The sequence below is a fragment of the Elgaria multicarinata genome, chromosome 8 (assembly GCF_023053635.1).
Source record: "Elgaria multicarinata webbii isolate HBS135686 ecotype San Diego chromosome 8, rElgMul1.1.pri, whole genome shotgun sequence".
Classification (NCBI taxonomy): Eukaryota; Metazoa; Chordata; class Lepidosauria; order Squamata; family Anguidae; genus Elgaria; species Elgaria multicarinata.
Genome location: NC_086178.1, coordinates 114920915 through 114945901, shown reverse-complemented (window position 1 = coordinate 114945901; position 24987 = coordinate 114920915). Strand labels below are relative to the sequence as shown.

Here is a 24987-nt window from a genome sequence, read left to right as displayed (position 1 = left end):
AGGGTTGTTGTTGTGAGGATAACACGGAGGGGAGGAGGAACATGGGTGGGAGGGTGCTGTTGCACCATGTCCTGCCTTGTTGGTCCCTGGCCAATGGCTGGTTGGCCACTGTGTGAACAGAGTCCTGGACTAGATGGATCCTTGGTCTGATCCAGCATGGCACTTCTTATATTCTTAATCTATCTGGTGGCTATGTATTTCATAACTTAGGTTTTGCTCTTTTTTATCCCATTCTGCATGCAGTGCTTGGACGGGATAGACTATGATGATTTCCAGTTTGGCTCTCATTTGATTGAGCAGAAGGAGCTGCTCATGGAGACAGGTAAGGAATCTTTTGGGAAGTTTTGTGTCTTGGGGACAGTAAATTACAGGTGATGTGGAACACTGCAAGGTTTGGGGAGAGAATGTAGTTTCAGTTATGTGTGTAGTTTGCCACTAGAATCATAGAATAGAGTTGGAAGGGGCCTACAAGGCCATCGAGTCCAACCCCCTGCTCAATGCAGTATGTACAATGCAGTATGTACATTGAGCAGGGGGTTGGACTCGATGGCCTTGTAGGCCCCTTCCAACTCTGCTATTCTATGATTCTATGTCTTGTGTATGTTCAACATTGGCCCAATCACAATATTTTTCTTTTTTTATCCTCAGTTGAAGGCCCATTCCTCATTATAATTGAACAGCCAAAGCAGGTAAGAATTCATTGTAACAGAGTGTATCCTGTTGCAACGACATTTTCCCCAACAGCTTCTTGCTGCAATTGGCCATGTGATGGAATGTCTTTGTTTTTTGTTTTTTGTATGTAATCTTCGGCAGCGAGGTTTCCGGTTCCGATATGGCTGTGAAGGACCCTCGCATGGGGGACTGCCTGGAGCTTCTAGTGAGAAAGGACACAAGACTTACCCCACTGTTAAAGTGAGCATCACATTCCTTGGAGATAGTTAAGAAATTGGTTTTGTGCTTAATTTTTAATCTGGTACGTGTCATATTTTGATAAAGTGTAGCAGTAATAAGAGGATGAAAGTAGAGCCTTTGTGGCAGGAGACTTGAGGCATGTGAAAGATAAAGAAAGGAGCTATGTTTCTACTCCTAGGCTATTAGTTACAATAACATAAATAAGGGCATGTAGAAGGGATGGGAAGCCAGAACTATGAGGGTCTTGAACTTGCTTTTCTCCTTCTTTGTTTTGTGTGGTTTTGTGTGTAATTATACAAATGAATTACTGTGGCTATAATTATATATTTTACTTTATCTGTATTTGGTTTCAATCTGAATTTTGAATTTTAAAATGTATTTATCCCTGGAATCTAGGTTTGATAGAACAGTTAATAACGTTGATTAATTTGTGTAATTTCCCTGTGGTCCAAAGAATCCCTTTTGGTGTGCATCATCTCACCAGGGTGTTGAATTTATTTTCATGAATTACTTCTGCATGGCTTCAGAAGTCTTTCCCAGAATTCCCCTCAGAGTTTTGTTGGGAAGCTGAGGACTTCTTTCAGAAGGTCTACCTTGAAAGGCCTGCCTTATTAAACCACAGTGTGAAGCAACATGCCTATACACAAAATCTGTTTGCTTATGCAAACCAGGAAAGATAGCTTAGTCTGATGTGTGAACCCAAGATTCTTCTTCATGGTCTCTGCGTGTTACACTTATGGGCTCTGCATCTTCAGGAGGTACATATAACTGAAGAAAATTAGGCAGGAATCCCTCCCCCACCGTCCTAGTGTGCATATCCCTAAGGGTTCCCACTTACTCCCTCAGTTCTTCTTCGACCACCATTGTGTGAGTCGGCCTGTTAGTGACTGCAAAATTAAACTGCTAAGGATTTTTTCTTCAGTTATTTTCTCTGAACTCCTCCTCTGTCACTTCCTTCCCTTTCTTAAAGCTGGCTTGTGATCCTGGCTTGTTTGGGCACATTAAACAATAACCCTCGGTTCAGAAATTATGATTAACTGTTCCTGCTTGATTTGCTTACCCATTTGCATGAAGGCTGGGGCAAAGCAGGAACAAACAGGCTGCATGCACTAGCATGCTGCTTGTTCATATTGTAAGAACATAAGAGCCATGCTGGATCAGACCAAGTGTCCCTCTCTTCCAGCATTCTGTTCGCAAAGTGGCCAAGCAGCTGTCAACCGGGAATCCACCAGTAGGACATAAGTGCAACAGCACTCTTCTGCCTATGTACCCCAGCAACTGATGCACATAGGCATCATTGTGGTTTAATAAGCCAGAATTCTTGGCTTAATGTTATGAACTAACGTGGCCAATGGCTAGGTTCAGACCCAGTGCAAAATTGTGGTTAGCTCTGGTTATTGGAAACAAGCCAGCTTCCTGAACAATGCTTTGAAGTTGGCTTGCTTCCACTAACCACATTTAAAAATAATTGCAGTTTGTCCAAGTTTGGATTATAAGGGAAAGTGCAGTTAATAAATAAACAGAAGCTGAAAATACGTAACTACTTCTGGCTGTGCCACAGGTGGGGAGTGTGTGAATCTGGGGGGCGGCTAGGATTGTTCTAGTAATGCTAAACTATGGTTTACATCTGAATCAGTCCAGTGGAAGTTGTTGATGGAAATTCTGATGAGGAAAGAGTTCTATGAGCTTAAAAGGATGCTGGTTTCACGGAAAGCTTCTCTCTCATTCACTAAGGTGGGGCATTATGCACTTTGACCTCACTTTATCCCGTTTCATTGGCAGATCTCCAATTACGTTGGGCTGGCTAGGATAGAAGTGGACCTGGTGACTCACACCGACCCGCCACAGGTGCATGCCCACAGTCTGGTGGGAAAACAGTGCAATGAAGCTGGCAACTGTATCGTGACAGTGGGCCCAAAGGACATGACTGCACAGTATGTATGCACAATAAGGGGGCAGCGTTGCAGAGAGCAAGACTCCTTTCACAATAGTATATAGCTCTCTGAGCAAAAATGGACTGCACTACCTTCAGTGCAGCCCTATCCCTTTGGTGCATTAGGCTTGACTCCTAGTGAAGATTGCTCCATGAAACCCTACAGTATTATGGAATGCAAAGGTGTGGCCTTCTGGTCTTCTAGGGAGCTCCAGGGGCTTCTTGAGCAATAAGTCTCACTTTTGCTATTCACAACTCATGTATTGATCTATATGGCAGGTGACGTTCTGTAATTATCACATTTGGAGGGTTGGCGAAGGCAGGTGGGTAATCAAGGAAGCAGGTTTAGAGAAGGTGGTTGGACATATGGAGCACTATAAGATAGTAGTGGTGAGGTGGGGGACATACGAAGCCTAGCTACAGTGCGGGGGTGCTAGGAAGATCTAGAAATTTTTCACACCATCCCTCAGAAACAGGTCAATGTAATCCCAAAACTACTTGTTTTTATTTTTAATCCTTGCATTTTATGAAAGACCTTTAAGAATCAGAGGGAGGGAAAGGAAGCAGAGAAGCTTCTCCTCCTGCAGACTGTCTTACACTTACTGGTCTCTGGTCTCCTGAGGAAGTAGATGGCATTTCAATTAGTGATCGGTGAGCTCCTGTTGGTTTAATTAGGAACTGAGCTTTTAGCACGCATGTGGAAATCACTGATATCTTATTCTGAGAGGTCTCTGGCTTTGTAACTGGACTCCCGGTCTGCTGATTATAAACATTTGTTGCTCCACTCAAGCCAAAAAGAACAACTGCAGGAAAAGAGTCTTATAGAATCATAGAACAGTAGAGTTGGACAAACAGTAGAGTTTGGCCATTAAGTCCAAAGCCCTGCTCAATACAGGAATCCACCTTAAAGCATCGCTAACAAATGGCTGTCCAGATGCATCTTGAATGCCTCTTGTGTGGGAGAGCCCACCACTTCCCTGGGTAATTGGTTCCACTGTCGTACTGCTCTAACAGTCAGGAATTTTTTCCTGATGTCGAGCCAGAATCTGGCTTCCTGTAACTTGAGACCATTATTTGTGTCCTGCACTCTGGGATGATCGAGAAGAGATCCTGGCCCTCCTCTGTGTTACAACTTTTCAAGTATTTGAAGAGTGCTATCATGATATCTCCCCTCAATCTTCTCTTCTCCAGACTAAACATGCCCAGTTCTTTCAGTCTCTCCTTGTAGGGCTTTGTTTCCAGACCCCTGATCATCCTCATTGCCCTCCTCTGAACCCCCTAGAGCTTGTCTGCATCCTTCTTGAAGTGTGATATCCAGAACTGGCCTAACTAGTGCCGAATAGAGGGGAACCAGTACCTCACATGATTTGGAAGCTATACTTCTATTAATACAGCCCAAAATAGCATTTCCTTTTTTTGCAGCCACATCACACTGTTGGCCCATATTCAGCTTGCGATCTACAAAAATTCCAAGATCCTTCTCGTTAGTAGTATTGCTGAGCCAAGTATCCCCCATCTTGTAACTGTGCATTTGGTTTCTTTTTCTTAGATGTAGAACTTGGCATTTGTCCCTATTAAATTTCATTCTGTTGTTTTCAGCCCAACACTCCAGCCTGTCAAGATCACTTTGAAGTTTACTTCTGTCTTCAAGGGTATTTGCTCTCTCACCCAATTTTGTGTCATCTACAAATTTGATAAGCATTCCCTGAATCTCCTCATCTAAGTCATTAATAAAAGCGTTGAAGAGCACTGGGCCCAGGATTGAGCCCTGCGGTACCCCACTCTTTTTCTTCCCCCCAGTTTGAGAAAGTACCATCTGTACTGGCCTCTTCATCCACCACAAGGATAAGGACTTCATACAGACCCTTCTTTTTTTCTGAAGGTGAACACCACATTATATTAGGCCCAAGAATGATATCTTCATTCCTCCTGCCCCAATTCTCAGCATCCTAATGGCATTTGTTTGACGTATTTATTTATTTATTTATTACATTTATATACCGCCCCATAGCCAAAGCTCTCTGGGCGGTTTACAGAAGTTAAAAACATTGAATGTTAAAAAGTATACAAAATTTAAAACCACCAAAACATAAAAACAACAGTATAAAAACCGGTATCCAATTAAAAACATACATTGGGCCTTATGCATTTTCAGGAGATATGCAGCTGATTTCAGATGTTCAGACTCCTATTTGTGGCTTTTCACTCATCCATACAAAGCAAATAGGTATTCAAGGTGTCAATCCTAAGTACATGTGCTAGGGAAAAAGCCCCATTGAACGCAGTGGAGATGAGCAAAGGGTTGCAGTCTAAGTATCTTGAGTTGCTGGATTAGACAGTGCACTCTACTCGCATGTCTGGTGCCTCATTTTCCAGGTCCAGAAAGCATTGCCACAGGCAGAGCCAGTGTGGTGTAGTGGCTAAAGTGTTGGACTGGGAGTCGGGAGATCTGAGTTCTAGTCCTCACTCAGCCATGGAAGTCCACTGGGTGACTTTGGGCCAGTCACAGACTCTCAGCCCAGCCTACCTCACAAGGTTGTTGTTGTGAGGATAAAATGGAGAGGAGGAGGATTATGTACACTGCCTTGGGTTCCTTAAGGAGGAAAAAAGGCAGGATATCTTGGATGGATGGCTGCTATGGGCAAAATGTAGGGAATCTTCTTCAGGTCTATACTGATCCTTGTCAGCAAGCGAAAGAGAGAGGCCATCCTGTTTCTTGTTCTGTTTCCTTTTCTTTCTGCCCTTTCTGGCAGTTCTCATTTGGAATTTTTAGTTCACAAAGGTTCGATATTGTGTGTGATTTTCATTGTAACTCTGTCTTGTCGTGATCAGCTGCCCCTGCCGCTAGAGACTGATGCAGGGAGTGACTCTTGACAGCATGGGTTTCTATCTCTACAGAGAAACCTTACACTTACTCATGTAAACTTACACTTACTCATGTAAGTGGTAGTCTTGGTGGGCTAGTGGAGGGATTTTTCTCCTTTAGCCACCTTCAGGGTGGCTGCTGATAGGCTATGATTTAGCAAATCTTGATATTTTCTATCAACAAAAAATCCAGAAAATCCAAATGTTGAATAGAAATTATGCAAACTGACACTATTTCAAACACTTGTTTTGATTGAGCACTAGAATTTAGAACAAGCAAAACATTCCATAAGTTCCTGGATTTAATTTAAAGCAAAACACAAGTTTGTAACCCATGTGGTTGCAGAAGAGAAACCCGAGATTTTCAGATTCCATTGCAGCTGTTGCTTGTGAAATTGTTGGCCATGCAGCTAGACGCCTAGCAGCATGACCTGGAGACCCTTGATTCATGGTTTGGTGGCTCCTTTTGTAGGGGTGCAATCTTTCTATACACCTTCACGACATGTTAAAATGATGAGGTAAACAAGTTTATATTTTAGAAACTAGTTTTTCGTCTTCTTCATTGGCCCCTTGTCATCTGTGCTTTGTCTTCCATTAAACATTTTTTTAACATGTTCAGTCCCAATAATGGATCTTCTGCTCCTTTTCGTGGGCCAGTTGCTGTCCAGTATGATGCTTTGTGACTTTTATTGAAGTGAGGTGGTGATGTGTCCTTTCTCAGATTTAATAACCTGGGTGTGCTCCATGTGACCAAGAAAAACATGATGGAGGTAATCAAGGACAAACTACAGAAGCAGAAGATTCGAAACCGACCACAATCTCTGACAGGTGACTCTGAAGGGTGAAAGAAACGAGATGATTTGCTAGGCCATTGACCTGTCTAACTGTTCAGGGGTGGGGGGTTTTCAGGGTGGGGGTGTCTAACATTTCTGCTATGTACAGCAGCTTGGAGCAAGTAAATTGTAACTTGTTATAGCTGCCAGCTTATAACCATAAGAACTATGAATCATGAATAAAATAAAAATGACTTATTGTCCAAAGCTCCACATGTCGAATGTCACTCAAAAGTTCCCTGTAGTAGCATTTATCCCAAGGACTGACATTCAGAAGCTTCAGGCTTACTCAAGACTGCACAATGAATCCATGCAGTTTTAATGCCCCTTAGTTTCCATACAGAATTGTGCTTCTAAGCATATGTAGAATGCATTTAGCTCAGCAGAGTCACCAGAATCTGATCCCATTATATCTGAATTGAAAAGAAGGTCTCAGAAGCCCCTTATCAGGAGGGCTTAAAATCCGAAGTATGTAATAGGGCCCAGGTACAGGAAGGAAAGAAAGTAAGTGTAAGGAAGACTGAAATGAGAAGGGGAAAGTGGCGAAAGGAAACAGCAGAGCAGGGCTGAAAGTTAAGGATGGAAAGAAGTGTGTGTGGGAGAGGGGCTCACTGGAGTTGAGCCCCAGAATCTGTTTCCACTGCCCAGGTTTGAAATTGAAGGAGCACTTCACAAGGGTACCCCTTAAGTCAGGGTAGTTCCAGGGAGATATGAACTCTGTAAGTTAGCACTGGTAAGATATATGAGCAATGAAAGCTATGTACCTTATTGAGAACTCTCTACCTATCCAAACTGAAGCTGAATCCAGACAAAACAGAGGTGCTTGCTGTCAAGGGCTCTGACCTAGGTTTGGAGGTGTGTCAGCCAGTTCTGGATGGGGCTACACTCCCCCTGAAAGACTGTGTTCGCAGTTTGGGGGTGCTCCTGCATCCGTCACTCCAAATGACAGCCCAGATAGATGCGACGGCCAGGAGTGCCTACTATCAGCTTCGGCTGATACGCCAGCTGCGCCCCTTCTTAGAGTCAGAAGACCTAAAGACAGTAGTGCACGCACTGGTAACCTCAAGGCTTGACTTCTGCAATGCGCTCTACATAGGGCTACCGTTGTACCTAGTTCGGAAACTTCAACTAGTTCAAAATATGGCAGCCAGGGGTGACCACATTACGCCAACATTAAAATCACTCCACTGGCTGCCAATTAGTTTCCGGGCAAAGTACAAAGTGTTGGTCATCACCTTTAAAGCCCTAAATGGTTTGGGTCCAGGTTACTTGCGGGATCGCCTTCTCCCATATAGTCCGCCCCGCACACTCAGGTCCTCTGGGGTGAACTTACTTCAGTCAGCTAAAACTAGGCTGACATCAGTTTCCCAGAGGACCTTTTTTTCTGTTGCCCCCAGATTGTGGAATGGCCTGCCGGAGGAGATTCGTAAAATTAACACTATGTGTGATTTTAAGGCAGCTTTAAAGACTAGCCTTTTCCGGCAGGCCTATCCAGATCAATGTTAAATCATGATTTTTTAAGATGTATTGATTCCTGTTCTAATGTTCCCCGCCTCGATCCAAAGGTAAGAAATAAATGTATTATTATTATTATTATTATTATTATCCAGCCTCATGGCGTTGATGATAAAATGGGACCATTCTGCATATGCTCCCTGTGCTCCTTGGAAGAAGGATGGCACAAACCTGTATTAAGTCTAAGAAATGGTACAATGACAGAACAAGCCAGGACTCTCCCCCCACCCCACCCCACACACCCTGCAAGATTTTATGTCCAAGGCATCAAAACTGTTGTAAAAGATTAGGTAACATAATTTGTAGCCAATTCCAAGTCTTCCTTCTCAATACGTTAAGTAGACCTTCATGTTTTTTAATTATAAAATATAAGCTAGTTTCCTATGCAAATCTCACCTCCAGCTAGGTGCAGGAAGAGCTGATGTAGTTTAATGGATAGGAGTACGACCCACGTGCGAAGAATTTTCTGGTTTAAATCTTTCCTCAACCATAAACTTCGTAGGGAACCTTAGGCAGATTGCTTCCACTTGGCCTAACTCCCTCATCTGCAATAGATCAGAATCATCATCTCCAAAACTTACAGGGTTGCTGTAAAGATTGTGCTATGCAAAAAGCACTATACAAAAGCTAAGTTACTGGTCCCACTTGGAACCTCAACCTTTAACTTGGGCCCACTTTCCAGAGGCCAAGGACAGAGATGATTGGTAAAGAGGTAGAACTCACAGGGTGGGGGTGGGGAGAACATAACAGTTAGTGCAGGAGCTTAGTATAGTATAATTCATTTCTAGCTACCAGTTCTGTATTACAGGTGGAGGCGAGAGGTGGTAAGCTTATTGAAGTTTACAAACCACCCAGCATAACTTGAATACAGGGGTCCCCCCAATTTCTTTGGGTCAGTGGGCACATCCTAATTACCCACATGTTTAGTTTTTAATCGGCTTTTAATGCTTTACGTGTGTATGTTCTGTGTTTTAGAGTTTTAAATTTTGTATACTTGTTTTTACCTCAATTTTAGAATTTCTGTAAACCGCCCAGAGAGCCCTGGCTATGGGAGCGGTATATAAGTGTAATAAATAAATAAATAAATAAATAAAATATTTGGAATTCTAAATGTCTTGGGTGCTCTCACAAAATGGCTGGCAAACCTAAGTGCAAGGCAAAGGTGAGGGCTGAGCTCCAACACACCAAAACAGTATTTTGAACCCACACAAAGATGGTGCTGGAGAGCAGCCCTTCCCTCTACGGCATGCAAAGGGAAGGGCTGACCCAGCTTATAGAAAATAACATTTCAAAATCAGAAGAAAAGAAAAATCAGGAGGGTCAGGGAGCCTGGCAGATGCCAAGAGAGGTGTCTGCAGACACATTGGTGCCTATGGGCAGTACTCTATTCAAATACCTTTCCAAGAATCTGCTACCTAGGCTAAACAGCTTCCTTCACGGGGGTGGCATTGTTTTCACAGGCGTTGTATGTGGTATTCTGGGCATCTCACTTGGATATAACGCAACCACTCAGCCAGTTTATCCTACAGAGACTTGGGGTAAGTGTGAGCAGTTCTTCCAGACTGGTTGCTCTTACCTACAAGGCCATCTTCTGTGAGGATCTGTTTAGCCTATGGAAAAGGGCGCGATGATGGGTCGCACAGAATTCTCAGAGGCATGGATGTGGTTCATCCCTTGTTTGTCAGACTTTTAATTTAGCATCTACCTTGGCAGAATCTGAGGAAGAAGCGATTGAACAAGAGGCGAAGGAACTGAAGAAGACAATGGACCTCAGCATTGTCCGCTTGCGTTTCAGTGCCTACCTTCGTGACAGCAGCGGAAACTTCACCCTGGCCTTGAAGCCAGTTATCTCGGACCCCATTCATGACAGCAGTGAGTGTAGCTCTGTTGGATCATAGACTGACTGTAGCTGGGATTTCAATCTTGTTTAGAGGAAAGGCATGGGGAGTGTCTGTTGCTGTGCCTACTTGTTGGTCGTGGCTTGTTTGCTCTCCCCACCCTCGTTGCTGAGACTATGGCCATTAAGGCCCAAACCTTCCAAGTATGCAGAATATGTAAACATGTGAATGTTTTCCAGGGCGCATGTTTTGCGTGGTCAGTTCTACCTTGCTGTAAACAAATATTGACAGCAAAGCTAGGTTTCAGAATGTGCCCCATCTGTGATGTTAAGTTGATCTCAGGGTTATCAAACACAACTGAGGAATTTGTTGTCCTCCTGCCAGAGATCTTGCCAATTTTTGTTGGGCGTTTTGGGCCTTGTAGCCACTATAGAGCATTAATGATTTTCTCCCTGCCAACCCCCGAAATCCTCTCATCTTTGTGTGTAAGAGCTTAAAAATTGGAAAAAGGAAAAAAAAAAGATCAACAAATGGAATCATAGAATCATAGAATAGCATAGTTGGAAGGAGCCTACAAGGCCATCGAGTCCAACCCCCTGCTCAATGCAGGAATCCAACCTAAAGCATCTTTGACAGATGCTTATCCAGCTGCCTCTTGAAGGCCTCTAGTGTGGGAGAGCCCACAACCTCCCTAGGCAACTGATTCCATTGTCCTACTGCTCTAACAGTCAGGAAGTTTTTCCTGATGTCCAGCTGGAATCCAGCTTCCCTTAACTTGAGCCCGTTATTCCGTGTCCTGCACTCTAGGAGGATCGAGAAGAGATCCTGTCCCTCCTCTGTGTGACAACCTTTTAAGTATTTGAAGAGTGCTATCATGTCTCCTCTCAATCTTCTCTTCTCCAGGCTAAACATGCCCAGTTGTTTCAGTCTCTCTTCATAGGGCTGGACTCAATACTCTAGATGAGGCCTAACCAGGGCCGAATAGAGAGGAACCAGTACCTCACATGATTAGGAAGCTATACTTCTATTAATGCAGCCCAAAATAGCATTTGCCTTTCTTACAGCCATATCGCACTGTTGGCTCATATTCAGCTTGCAGTCTACAACAATTCCAAGATCCTTCTCGTTTGTAGTATTGCTGAGCCAAGTATCCCCCATCTTGTAACTGTGCCTTTGGTTTCTATTTCCTAAATGTAGAACTTGGCATTTATCCCTATTAAATTTCATCCTGTTGTTTTCAGCCCAGCACTCCAGCCTATCAAGATCACTTTGAAGTTTGTTTCTGTCTTCCAGGGTATTAGCTATCCCACCCAATTTTGTGTCATCTGCAAATTTGATAAGCGTTCCCTGCACTTCCTCGTCCAAATCATTAATAAAAATGTTGAAGAGCACTGGGCCCAGGACTGAGCCCTGCGGTACCCCACTCGTTGCCTCTCCCCAGTTGGAGAAGGTTCCATTGATAAGTACTCTTTGAGTCCAATTCTGTAGCCAACTGTGAATCCACCTAATAGTTGTTCCATCTAGCCCACTTTTAGCTAGTTTGTTAATCAGAATATCATGGGGCACTTTGTCAAAAGCTTTGCTGAAGTCAAGATATATGACGTCCACAGCATTCCCACGGTCCACAAGGGAGGTTACCTTATCAAAAAATGAGATCAAATTTGTCTGACAGGATTTGTTCTTGACAAATCCATGTTGGCTTCTAGTGATCACAGCATTGATTTCAAGGTGTTTACAGATTGACTTCTTTATAATCTGCTCCAGAATTTTCCCAGGGATGGCTGTCAGACTGATTGGTCTGTAGTTCCCAGGTTCCTCCTTTTTGCCCTTTTTGAAGACAGGCCCAACGTTAGCCCTCCTACAGTCGTCCGGCACCTCCCCCATCTTCCATGATTTTGCAAAGATAATAGACAGTGGTTCTGAGAGTTCTTCCGCTAGCTCCTTCATTACTCTAGGATGCAGTTCATCGGGCCCTGGAGATTTGAACTCATTCAAGGAAATTAGGTGTTCTTTGAGTATTTGTTTATCAATCTCAAACTGTAATCCTGCCCCCTCAACTTCTGCTTCACTTTTTCCAGGGGGTCATAGACCTGCTTTTGGGAGAAGACAAAGTAGGAATTGAGTACTTCAGCCTTTTCTTTGTCATCTGTTATCAATTTGCCATCCTAATTAAGCAGTTGAACCACCATTTCTTTCTTCTGTCTTTTACTACTCACATATCTGAAGAAAGCCTTTTTATTGCTTTTAGCATCCCTCGCTAATCTCAGCTCATTCACAGCTTTAGCCTTCCTGACGCCATTTCGGCACTTCTGCGCCACTTGTCTATACTCTTCTTTTGTAGCCTGGCCTTCCTTCCACTTCCTATATATGTCCCTTTTTGTTTTCAGGTCATCTCTAAACTTTTTGTGGAGCCACATTGGTTTCCTCTGTTGTCTTCTATCTTTTCTCCTTGCTGGAATTGTTTGTAAGTGTGCCTTTAAAATTTGCTTTTTTAAATACTCCCACCCATCCTGCACTCCTTTTCTCATTAGGCTCATTTGCCATGAGACCTTACTTATTATAGTTCTGAGTTTATTAAAATCAGCTTTCCTAAAATCCAGAGTACGTGTATGCCTACACTCAACTTTTGACTCCTTCATAATCAAGAATTCAAGTATGACGTGGTTACTTTCCCCCAGAGTTCCCGTAACTGCCACTTTATCCACTAAGTCATCCCTATTGGTAAATATCAAGTCAAGGATTGCCGATCCTCTAGTTCTTCATCGTGGTCATCTATGCATTCACACATATGGGCTCTGCGCCTGCACGGAGACCTGAACCGGAACCTACTATAGCTTAGGGACATGTTTTTGGCGGGAACCCCTCCCCCACGCTACTGTGCATGTCCCTGGGGTTCCCACTCTTACCTCAGTTCTTCGTCGTCCGCCATTGTGCAAAGACTTGAAACCGATTCCTCTAGCGTTTTTCTCTCAAAAACCTTCTTCTCCTAAATTTCTCTCGATTTCTGTATATATACATCTCTTATCTCTTCTCTTCTTTCAAAAAAATATATATATATATATTTTGTTGCCTTTCGCTATTCTATATACTCTTCTCTTCCCCTGTTCCTTAGCGATCCTCAGATCGCTAAGGCGCATGGCCGTAAAGGCCCCGTTCAGAAAATGCATCAAATGTGGCGCTAAACTTCCACCGAAAGACGGTCACTCTCTTTGCGTAGTGTGTCTAGGGGAAGGCCACAAGGTTCAACAGTGCCATCACTGTATGGCTTTTACTAAGCAGACTCGGAAAAATAGAGCGGACAGACTTCGTTCAGTGCTCTAGGAGAAAGCTCTAAAGGTCACTGAGCCGGTGCCTCAGAAGCGTACTGAAAAATCCTCCTCAAGGGCAATGAGCAAAGAACAAAGCCCTGAGATTCAATCCTTTGTGATTACTGAGGAGATGATGGTGGAAGACAGGGCCATACCCCTGACGCCAGGCCGATCCCTTGCGGTGTCCGCTGCCAAGAAAATTGCAAAAAAGGCTCGGACCCCTAAATCGGCGGAACAACTAAAGAAAAAGAAGAAGAAAAGAAAAGAGGCTGATAAACATTCCTCCTCAAGGGTCGAGACCGTAATGACGGCGTCGCCCAGGCCTAGCCAGCCTAGACCAATCTCGGTACCGACACAAACATCAGTACCAGAGCACTCGTCGATACCAACACCGACAGCCAGAAGCTCCATGTCTGAGGGCGAAATACGTGATTTGGTATCGGCGGCCTCAATACCGTGCACAACTGCTCCACAAGAATCAATACCACAACCCACGGTACCATCGACCCATCGACAAAGACTTTCTCCTAGGCCAGACTATGACCGTATCTCGCAATATTCAGGATACCACAGACAGCATTCATATGACTGGGAGTATTACCGTCCTCAGGAATACTACCCGATAGAGTGCAGACAGGGCGACTATTACGCCCACTCTCCACCACCTACTAGAGTAATTCAAGTGCCTCCCCCGCAACGTGCTCCTACGCCATTGGGCCACGGTAACAGGGACGACACTTCGGTACCGAGAGCGGCCGCTTCATCGTCTGTACCCCATCACGAACAGGCTTTGCAGCCGATACAGCAAACAATGCAAGTCACTGCATCGAACTCACTTGATGACGAATACAGATCCGATTCAGACTCCATAGTTTCGGTAGCAGCCTCGATGCCATCGCCCGATGACATAGTAAACACCCGCGATCCAGCCTCTCCTTCGGAAGATATGGGGATTTTCTCTGATCATGTCCTCAGGATGGCGCAGTCTCTATGTCTCGACATCGAACAGCCTGCAGAAATTGAGGATGACCCAATTTACGATGTGCTAAAGACGGAGGCGAGCTCGACAGTTGCTATCCCGTTCCCTCCTACCCTGAAACGTACGGCACATATCTCATGGAAAACACCATGCGCCACTCAACCAACATCCAAGAGGTTGGAGGCGATGTATAAAGTTCAAGAGGCTAATGCGGAATTCTTATTCTAACATCCTAAACCCAATTCGATAATTGTGGAATCGGCCCAGGGCAAATCACAGAAAGTACACTGAGCCCCGGTCGACAGGGAAGGGAGAAAACTGGACTATCTCAGCAGAAGGGTGTACGCTTCTTCGTCGCTAGGAATAAGGACCTCCGCCTACAAAGCAACTATGGCGAGATACCAGATTTTCCTTTGGGAGAAAATAGGCTCCCTTTGCGACCATTTACCTGAGGAAAAACGAGAATTAGCGCGGGTTTTTCAATCCGAAGCTACAGCAATAGCAAGGCTACAACTTAACTCGGCCAGGCATCAAACAGATTCCCACTCAAAATCCATGATGGGATCTATAGCACTCCATCGCCATGCCTGGCTGAGATCAGCTAATCTCAGTAATGAGACAAAAACGAGAATAGGAAGCCTGCCATTCGATGGCGAGGGTCTATTTAACACCAAAATTGATGAGTCCCTAGACTCTATTTATAAAGCACGCACAACGGCTAGAAAGATGGGGTTTTCGCAACCTCCGCCTCAATACAAACAGGCGTTGGACAAGATAGCCTTACCAGCAATTACAGCAACGGCCACAATACGATAAACAGCCTGCTAAACAACAACAACAACTTCAGAGGAAGAGGCCTTACCAAGGTCGATACCAACAGAACAGACGTCAGCCGGACTTCTCCAAGAGGCAACGTCTTTGACTTCCCTGTCCCAGGCCTACCACCCTTTACCAACCGCCTAGCAACCCTATACCATCAATGGGAGTCAATAACATCATCAAAACGGGGTATGCCATCGAGTTCGATACCCTCCCTCCTTCTTCGGGAGTGAGAGTAACAGCGCTGTCCCCTCCTTGTACTGCTCGAGGTACAAACTTTACTAGCGAAAGGAGCCATCTCACCTCTACCCGCGGAGGAGATCAACCAGGGGTTCTTTTCACGCTACTTCACGGTCCCGAAGAAGGATGGAGGTCTTCGACCGATTATGGACTTGAGACAATTAAACAAGTACATCACCCCCCAAAAATTCCGTATGACAACGGTTTCTTCCATTCTCCAACTGTTGCATACGGGGGGTTGGTTTGCGGTGGTAGACCTGAAGGATGCATACTTCCATATTTCCATCAGGAAGTCGCATCAAACTTACCTGCGTTTCTCCATCGGCGCCCAACAGTTCCAGTTTACCGTTCTTCCCTTCGGCCTTGCGACGGTACCAAGGGTCTTCACGAAGGTGATGGCTGTTGTATGCGCACATCTACGACGGAAGGAAATTCACATATATCCATATATAGACGACTGGCTTCTGGTGGCGGAGAACAGCCATACGCTACAGAAGAACATAGTTACGACGCTCGACCTTTTAGACTCTTTAGGACTATGGGTCAACGAGGAAAAGTCCATACTGACTCCTCAACGTACAATAGACTTTATAGGAGTGACTCTATCGTCTCGGGACGGAAGAGCATACCTCCCTATAACAAGAGCAAGGACTCTTCGGGATCTAATTCTCGATGCCGAAACCCAAACAAGGCCCTCGGCATGGACAATCCAAAGATTGCTAGGTTTGATGGCAGCGACCACCGCTGTCATCAGATTAGCAAAACTGTGAATGAGGGTCCTTCAAGGCTGGTTTTTAAAGATGTTCGACCTTCGGCACAACGCCCACAGAACTTACCTCTCGATACCAAGGCAGGTACGAGCGTCCTTGAGATGGTGGCTCTCAATGGAAAACCACCTAGAGGGAGTTCCTTTTCAACAAGAGGCGCCGTCGGTGACTATCACAACCGATGCCTCTCTGATCGGATGGGGAGCTCACTGCAACTCCTTCACCGCCCAGGGCCGATGGCCTCCTCGACAGAAAGAGGAGCATATCAATCATCTGGAACTCCTAGCAGTGGAAAATGCACTAAAGACCTTTGCTCAGATCATCGAAGGCAAAAACATCCTGATCGCGACGGACAATACCACCGTAGTCTGCTATATAAACAAACAAGGTGGAACGAGGTCACATCCCTTGACCCGATCTGCACTCAGAATTTGGAACTGGTGCATAATAAGGAAAACTTACCTGACTGCGATCCACGTAGCGGGCAAGGAGAACATTGTAGCGGACTCCCTCAGCAGGTCCTTCCACGTCGACCACGAATGGGAGCTCGATACCGAAGTAAGAGAAGATCTCTTTCAGTACTGTGGCTGCCCTGCTGTCGATGCCTTTGCCACCGCAGAAAACACAATCTGTACCAGATTCTGCAGCAGAGCAGGAAGAGGAAGGAAATCGCTAGGACGCTTTCACAAGAACGTGGACATGGGACTTGCTCTACATCTCCCCCCCCTTCCCACTCCTGACGAAGGTCATAGCCAAGATACAAACAGACAGAGCGGATTGCATTTTAATCGCTCCTTGGTGGCCTCGACAGCCTTGGTTCCCTCACGCTCTTCGACTGTCGAGAGGGGACTACATCAGACTACCATCGGTACCGAAACTCTTGTCTCGACACCAGGGCAGGGTTAGACACACGGACCTATCGACGTTCAAGATGACGGCGTGGAGGATAACATCACACCCTCCCGTACCGTACAATTAACAGTAGAGAATATCTTGATAGCATCTCGAAAGCCTTCAACAAGGAAATCCTACGCGGCGAAGTGGCGAAGATTCCTTAAATTTGCCTCAGAAAGGAATCAGGCAGCAGAGACTTCTCCCATTTCAACAATTCTTGAGTACCTACTCTCATTATACCGAACTGGACTAAAACTCTCTTCCATCAGAGTGCACTTAGCCGCTATTGCAGCCTCTCACAAGGGTGTGGAAGGGTTCTCACCTTTCACTCACCCTACATCAAAGGCTTTTTTAAAAGGACTAAAAATACTATACCAACAATTAGGAACATCATTCCATCCTGGAGCTTATCAGTTGTTTTGCATGCGCTGATAAGTAAACCGTTTGAGCCCATGGCTACAACAGACTTAAGACTTTTGACTTTCAAGACTGCGTTCTTGGTTGCCATAACTTTGGCAAGGCGGGCATGTGAGCTCAGGGCTCTAAGGATAGATGCTCTCTACACTACATTTCATAGTGATAAGGTTGTTTTACGTACAGACCCTGCTTTCCTACCTAAGATGGTAACACCCTTCCATTTGTCTCAAGAGATTGTGTTACCAGCATTTTTTCCAAATCCTACAACACCTGCAGATGCATCACTGCACATGTTGGACGTTAGGAGAGCTCTTGCTTTTTATAGGGCAAGAACTGACAATTTCAGGAAAACCAAACAGTTGTTTGTATGTTATGGAGAGCCTTATAAGGGACTCCCAGTATCATCTCAGCGATTGTCACGCTGGATTGTAGAGACAATTGAACTTGCCTACTCTATATCCAAGCTAGAGCTACAACTGCCTGTGACAGCTCATTCTGCCAGGGCGATGGCAACATCTGTGGCTTTCAACAGGGGTGTTCCACTTCGGGACGTTTGCAGGGCCGCAACGTGGTCCACTCCATCCACATTTGTCAAGCATTACAGCTTAGACACCCGCTCCAGGCAAGACTGTTCATTTGGAAGGATGGTGCTCTCGGAAGTTTTAAAGTAATACACCAGCCCACCTCCAAGCTTGCTACTCGCCCATATGTGTGATGCATAGAGACCACGATGAAAAAATGCAGGTTGCTTACCTGTAACTGTAGTTCTTCGAGTGGTCATCTATGCATTCACACAACCCACCCACCATCCCCACTTGGTGGTGTGAAATTTACAAATGACACAATTAAATGTACAACTTTACTTTATTTAGTATACACTCATGTTTATGGGGGCACAATGTTGGACTCCTGTAAACTGAGGTAAGGGCAGGAACCCCAGGGAGATGCGCAGTAGCATGGGGGAGGGGTTCCCACCAAAAACGTGTCCCTAAGCTATAGTAGGTTCCGGTTCAGGTCTCTGCGCAGGTGCAGAGCCCATATGTGTGAATGCATAGATGACCACTTGAAGAACTACAGTTACAGGTAAGCAATCTGCATTTCCTTCCTCCACTTTCTGTAGGAGAAAGTTATCACCCACACATGTCAGGGAATTTCTTGGAAGGGGCGCTTTTGGCAGTATTGGTCTCCCAACAGATATCAGGATAATTGAAGTCCCCCATCACTACTACATCACACTTCCTTGAAACACTGGCAATTTGTTTCTCAAAAGTTTCATCCTCGTCTTCTCCTTGATTGGGTGGTCGGTAGTAGACTCCGATTATCATGTTCTTTTTATTCCTTGCCCCATTTATTTTAATCCAGATGCTCTTGACGGGGCTCCCAGTCTGATCCGCCTGTATTTCTGTGCAGGGATAGGTATTTTTAACATATAGCGCAACTCCACCTCCCTTTCTATTTCTTCTGTTCTTTTTGAACAAGTTATATCCTTCAATTGCTATATTCCAGACATGGGAGTCATCCCAACAAGTTTCAGTTATACCTATCAAGTCATATTTGCCTTCATGTAATAAGAGTTCAAGTTCATTCTGTTTTTGTTTCCCATGCTCTGGGCATTAGTATATAGGCATCGAAGACCGTGTGTTTTATAGTGTGGCTTTGTTCCTACATTGTTGCAGACACTATTTTGGGGCACTATTGGAGCTGTTCTCTGTACTGTGGTGCCTTGGCCTCCATCCCTTGTTGCCTTGAGGTTTACGTCTCCCGCCCCTGTAAGATTCAGTTTAAAGCCCTCCTGATCAAGTTCTTCATGCTGTGGCCGAACACATTCTTTCCAGCCCTTGTGAGGTGCAACCCATCTTGCCAGCAGTCCATGTTCCAAGTAGCGTAGCCCATGGTCCCAGAATCCAAAACTCTCATGTCGGCACCACCTTCGTAGCCAGTCGTTCATCCAGAGTATTTTTCTTTCCCTTTCTAATCCTCTTCCAAGAACCGGGAGGATGGATGAGAAAACTACCTGGGCCCCAAAGTTCTTCAGTTTCCTTCCCAGAGCTTCAAAGTCTGAAATGATTTCTTCGTAGCTCTGCTTGGCGACATCATTTGTTCCCACATGGATGAGAAGAAAGGGGTATGTGTCCGAGAAACCAGGTGGCTAGCCATGGCCACAAATCTTTCTGGTTGAGGAGTAAAATTAGGCCCACACCAAGGTCCCTATGCATTGCAGAGAACTGACACTTGTAGGTAATGAGAGAGATCCTTCTTGTTTCTGAATCTCTTTAAAGCCTGGCACAAGCTGATACCCAGCCCCTTCCCTGAATACTCTGTGTGTGCCAGAGGACTCAAGTTGATGGTTCCAGACACCTGCATCTCATTTACGCAGCACTGGATTGTCTTTGTTCTAGAGTCTCCTGGAGCTTCCAACTTAAAGATCTCCCGGATGGATAAGACAGCTGGCTCAGTGCGAGGTGGGGATGAAGTTTATTTGCTGTGTGATAAAGTTCAGAAAGGTGAGCATTATCTCTAGCCCTGTTCCCCTCTTTCATTTATGTGTGTTTTGGGGAGTGGCAGCAGTGTTGCACCTCAGACTTTATTATACCTGTAATGACCCAGTTCAGACGACATGTTAAGCCATGGTAGTTAAGCATTTTGAGCCCTGACATAAGGACATAAGAGCCAGGCTGGATCAGACTGAGGGTCCATCTAGTCCAGCACTCCTTTCACAGTGGCCAATCAGTTTTTGACCAGGGATGCACAAGCAGGACACAGTGCAATATCACCCTCCCATCCATGTTCCCCAGCAACTGGTATATATAGGCTTTCTGCCTCTGATACTGGAGGTAGCACATAGCCATCAGAGCTAGTAGCCATTAATAGCTTTCTCAAGGAATTTATCCAGCCCCCTTTTAAAGCCATCCAAATTGATAGCCGTCACTAGATCTTGTGGTAGTGAATTCCATAGTTTAACTATGTGCTGTGTGAAGAAGTATTTCCTTTTATTTGTCCTGAATCGCCCACCAATCAGCCTCATGAGATGACCCCTATCCACATTCTCCACACTATGCATAATTTCTATCAGGTCTCCCCTCAGCCTCCTTTTTTCCAAGCTGAACAATCCCAGCTGTTGTAACCTTCCCTCATAGGGGAGATGCTCCAGGTCCTTGATCATTTTAGTTGCCCTTTTCTTAACTTTTTCCAGCTCTATAATATCTAGCTCTATAATATCTTTTTTAAGGTGTGGTGACCAGAACAGTACACAGTATTCTAAGCGTGGTCACAGCACCATAGGTTTGTATTCTTCTCAGTCCCTTTCCTAATAATGTCTAACATGGGGTTTGTCTTCTTGACAGTGGCTGTACACTGGGTTGACATTTTCATTGAGCTTTTCCGCCACAACCCCAAAATCTTGTTCTTGGTCAGTCACCGCTAGCTCAGTTCCCATCAGGTTATACTTGAAGCTGGGTTTTTTTGTCCCAACATCCATCACTTTACAACTTAGTGGGTCGTGTGAACCATTCCTGACCATGGTGGTTACATAACCACAGTAGTAGTTGTAGTAGTAGTAGTAGTAGTAGTAGTAGTAATAATAATAATAATAATAATAATAATAATAATAATAATAAAAATACTTGTTACCTGCCTCTCCCTCTGGATCGAGGCGGGGTACAACACAAATGCCATAAAATACACAGAATTGATTAAAACATTTAAAACTAATACATTATTAAAAGCAGCACAGTACCTAGGGAGGTTGTGGGCTCTCCCACACTAGAGGCATTCAAGAGGCAGCTGGACAACCATCTGTCAGGGATGCTTTAGGGTGGATTCCTGCATTGAGCAGGGGGTTGGACTCGATGGCCTTGTAGGCCCCTTCCAACTCTGCTATTCTATGATTCTATGATTCTATGATTAAAAGGCATCTTAAAATTCAAATGTGCTCACTAACCATTTGCTGCAAAAGTGTTAGTGGCCTAAACATGGCTTAGCATGTTGTCTGAACAGGCCCAGTGAGTCTTAAGAGTTGGGTACCTTGCGCCGCTGTTAAACATTATTCAGACATTTGAATGCAGACAAAATGCCGAGCAGGATGTTGTACCAGTGACTTTCCTTTCCTTCTTGGATTATTGTGTCCTCCTTCCTCTTGGTATATTCTGAATGGTAACCATGTGTCCTGTAGTTTTGTTTTGTTCTTGAGCAGGTTTGCTCCAGAAAAATGAGTTATATAGGCAGTATTTCCCGAGGTACTTTTAAATGAGGCCTCTTCAAAGGTGCAAAGGGAATCGTGCAGAGGCGGCGGCAAAGGCTGAAAATAGCCTGGGAAAGTGCGTAGGTGGGTGGAGTTGGATGAGGGGACGTCTGTGAGGACGTTTGATGGTTCAAAGTCTCCTTTTTTAAAGTGAATTTTTTATCTTGCACAATATCCTTTTCCAAATTGTGGCTGCCTCTAATGGGAAGGCATAGGAAAGAAAAGAGGCACCCCTCACTTTTTATGTAATGGGAGAATCTCTCCCAGTCAAATGAGATTGTCAGATATCAAGTCTGCCTTGGAAGTTCGGTTTTGGGCTGTGGTTCCAGAGTGGATACTGGATCAGAAGGAAGTAATGGGAGTGAATCGCTCTGGCTACTTCAGAATGTGGTGGGCTTCTGAAAGCTAGAGTGAGCTGTGGTTCAGAGCTAAAATAAGGACTGATAATACATTTGAATGAATGGGCTTTGGTTGTGTAGCAGGGCGAGGGTGGTGGTGAGTGGATTGCTTACACTGATCACCCCAACAGCATAGTCATATGAAAGAGGAAGAGAGAAGTGGGTGGAGGAAATCTTTAGATGAGTTCAATATGGGTTTGGAAGCTCATGTGACATGAGACAGTACTGATGTTTTCATGGCAAGTATCTTTCCTCCTCCTCTAGACGATATTGAGGTGCGATTTTATGAAGACGATGAGAATGGCTGGCAGGCCTTTGGGGATTTCTCCCCCACAGATGTGCACAAACAGGTATTTGTTCAGTGACGAGAGTCAGGGTAGGACTTGGATTTGGGTTCAAATCAAAGATCAGTAATACGAAGTTTTCAGCTTTTTCACTTTCTGTAGTGTAACATTCTTTATTGCCCATGTGGGCTGCCATCAAACACCATCACCTGCACTGGATATTTTGAATGGTTCCATCTATCAAGGGAAAATGAGAAAAAATCTGTAGTACTCCGCCCACCTGGATGGTTCATTCTGGGACTGGTATTGAGGTTCCCTAGACTTCTTAACTCTTGGGGGCTTCAACATTCGTTTTTTGAGGCCTTCTTCCTCAGGTGGAGCTCTGGACCCCATGGCCTTCATGCAAAGCAATTGTTTTCCCCAATTATTTTCTTAGTGGCCCCACATATTGCATGATATGTGCTTCGCATGTTTTGCTCTGGCCATGAGAATGGAGAACTGTGTTGAAAGCACATATCTACGTTGCCCTTGTTACCCTTCGTAGGGTCTGCTTCCCCCAGGAATGGGGGACCAATGAAAATAATCTGCCCTTGAACACTGATAGATACTGATGGTTTTCAAAATTGCCTCACCTTATCCCTGGTAGACCATTGATCCGTTGGGACTCAGCCAAGGTTTGGAACAGAAACTGACCTATATTCTTCTGGGCTCATCAGTGCCATTCAATAGAGTAAATCCTCTTGAGCTATTGGGGGCACCACATTGTGGCGGTTCTGCTCCTACCTGGCTGGTAAGCTTCAGAAGGGGTGAATTGGATGGCAGCTGCTCTGCCTCACAAGGATATACCTTGTTTGTAATATTTTTTATTTTCTGTAGGCAGACGCAAGGGGAGATGCTGTGCCAATTTGGGATTCACTGTTACCAATACATTTATGATGCCCAACTCTTTTTCATTCTCATCTAACCCAGGAGCAGTAGTAAGCTCCTTAAATCTGTGCCTGGGCTCCATTAGAAGCTGAAAACCTTTGAAATTGAATCCAGGCAAGATAAGAGTTGGCTGCCACCCTGCCTCAGCTACCGTGACCCAGGCACTTTTGCCCACGTTTTGGCCACTTCCCTCTTAGGTGATAGCTGTGTTGTTTATGCAGGGCTGCTCTCTAAAACTGTTCAGAATCTAAAGTCTGTGCAAAACTCCATGGTTCTATGAGCAGGGAAGGGGGGCTCTATTGAACCCTGTTCCTACATTTACCTCCCGTTCTTCCACATTTGACTGGTGGGATGGTCCTACTCCATGTCCCTTCGTTTTCAGAGGTGAGAATGATGGGGGCTCTTGGGTGTTGGTGCCCCTGACTCTTAAGAGTTCCCTGCTCCAGAGCTCACCAGGCTCCGGCCTTGGCAGCTGGCATGTTAAAAATGCCTTGTTCTCAAAAGCTTCCCCACAATACTGATGGGCCCAATTTCTACTGCCTAGCCTTTGACCAAGTTTTTTTGTATATACACTTTAAATATTTTATGTTTTAAAATGTTTGTAATGTTTGAAATTGTTAGTATTTTGACAAACAATTTTTTTAACCACGTGGATTAAAATGAGAGTTGTGGCTTGTTCAGAGGGCAAGAGACAGACCATACAGCACTTGCCACATCCTGGATTAGCAAAGGGGACAGAATGCTTGAGGGGTGACCCTGGCAGTGTGTTATGACTCACCTCCCATGCCTTGTGTCCCTGCAGTATGCCATTGTGTTCCGCACACCGCCCTACCACAAGACCAAGATAGACCGTCCGGTCACTGTGTTCCTCCAGCTGAAACGCAAGCGAGGGGGTGACGTGAGTGACTCCAAGCAGTTTACCTACTACCCAGTGGTGGAAGGTACAAGGCACTCCAGGTGATGTGCTACTTCTGTTGTTTCACAGCATGGCAGGGCCTCTCGTTGATGACGCTTTTGTATTCTTTGCTGCAGATAAGGAAGAAGTGGAAAGGAAACGCAAGAAGACTTTGCCTCAGTTCCCTCAGCACTTTGGGGGTGGCGCACCCATGGGAGGTGCTGGTGGTGGAGGTGGAGGATTTGGTTCTGGCGGAGGTAAATGTTCTTCCCCTTGGAGGATGCTGTGTGGGCTTGGACTCCTTGTTTGTTTGTGGTGATGATCTTCTTCTTCTTGAATTGCTTAATCTTATGCTACTTTAAATTTGAGTTCTGAGACTTTATTGCTAAGCTGCATAATAGTTTTGCAGAAGAGTGTAGAATCTATTAATTCCTACAAAATCCTGGAAAATTAAGCTTTCTTGTAAAACAAACCCAAAGAAACCACTAATTTTTAGTCTTGGTGGTTGCACGGAGAAAGCCTGGAGTGGCTACAAGTTCTGTGAAAGCTTCATCTGAAGTCTTGAATGGGAATCCCAGGGGTAAGTGGGTAAGGGTCTCTTCTTCCTGCATAGCAGTCACTTCTGCTCAGTGCACCAGTTCTTGTGCTTGAAGTCCGGAACTTTTGAGGATGTCCCCAACTTCACTGTTGACACAGGGGACTGGTTTTAGTGTTGTTATTCATCTTTCAGTGTAGCCAGATTTATAATTTCCCCTGCTCTGAATCGCTCCCTCTCTATATTCCAACAACTCCCCCCCCCCAAATCTCCCTCTCCCCTTCCTGAGCACTTTATCATAGGAATGGATGAAGGGTTGGTATTTTCACCCATTATCCATCTTAATTGGAAGAATTGGTGGGCACTTAAGGAGGTAACTAATCTCTCT

At 44.9% G+C, this 24987-nt stretch overlaps 1 protein-coding gene across 2 annotated transcripts in view; it reads left to right on the top strand.

Annotated features, from left to right (window-relative positions):
* NFKB2 (nuclear factor kappa B subunit 2) overlaps positions 1–24987 on the top strand; it is a 44804-nt gene that overhangs the window by 2045 nt on the left and 17772 nt on the right. For both annotated transcript variants that reach the window (XM_063133213.1, XM_063133214.1), the window contains 10 exons: positions 244–322; positions 649–689; positions 814–912; positions 2695–2846; positions 6432–6538; positions 9772–9930; positions 19720–19824; positions 22223–22308; positions 23972–24110; positions 24202–24321. In XM_063133213.1, the coding sequence (XP_062989283.1) occupies positions 244–322; positions 649–689; positions 814–912; positions 2695–2846; positions 6432–6538; positions 9772–9930; positions 19720–19824; positions 22223–22308; positions 23972–24110; positions 24202–24321 (1087 nt within the window). The remainder of the gene's footprint in view (positions 1–243; positions 323–648; positions 690–813; positions 913–2694; positions 2847–6431; positions 6539–9771; positions 9931–19719; positions 19825–22222; positions 22309–23971; positions 24111–24201; positions 24322–24987) is intronic.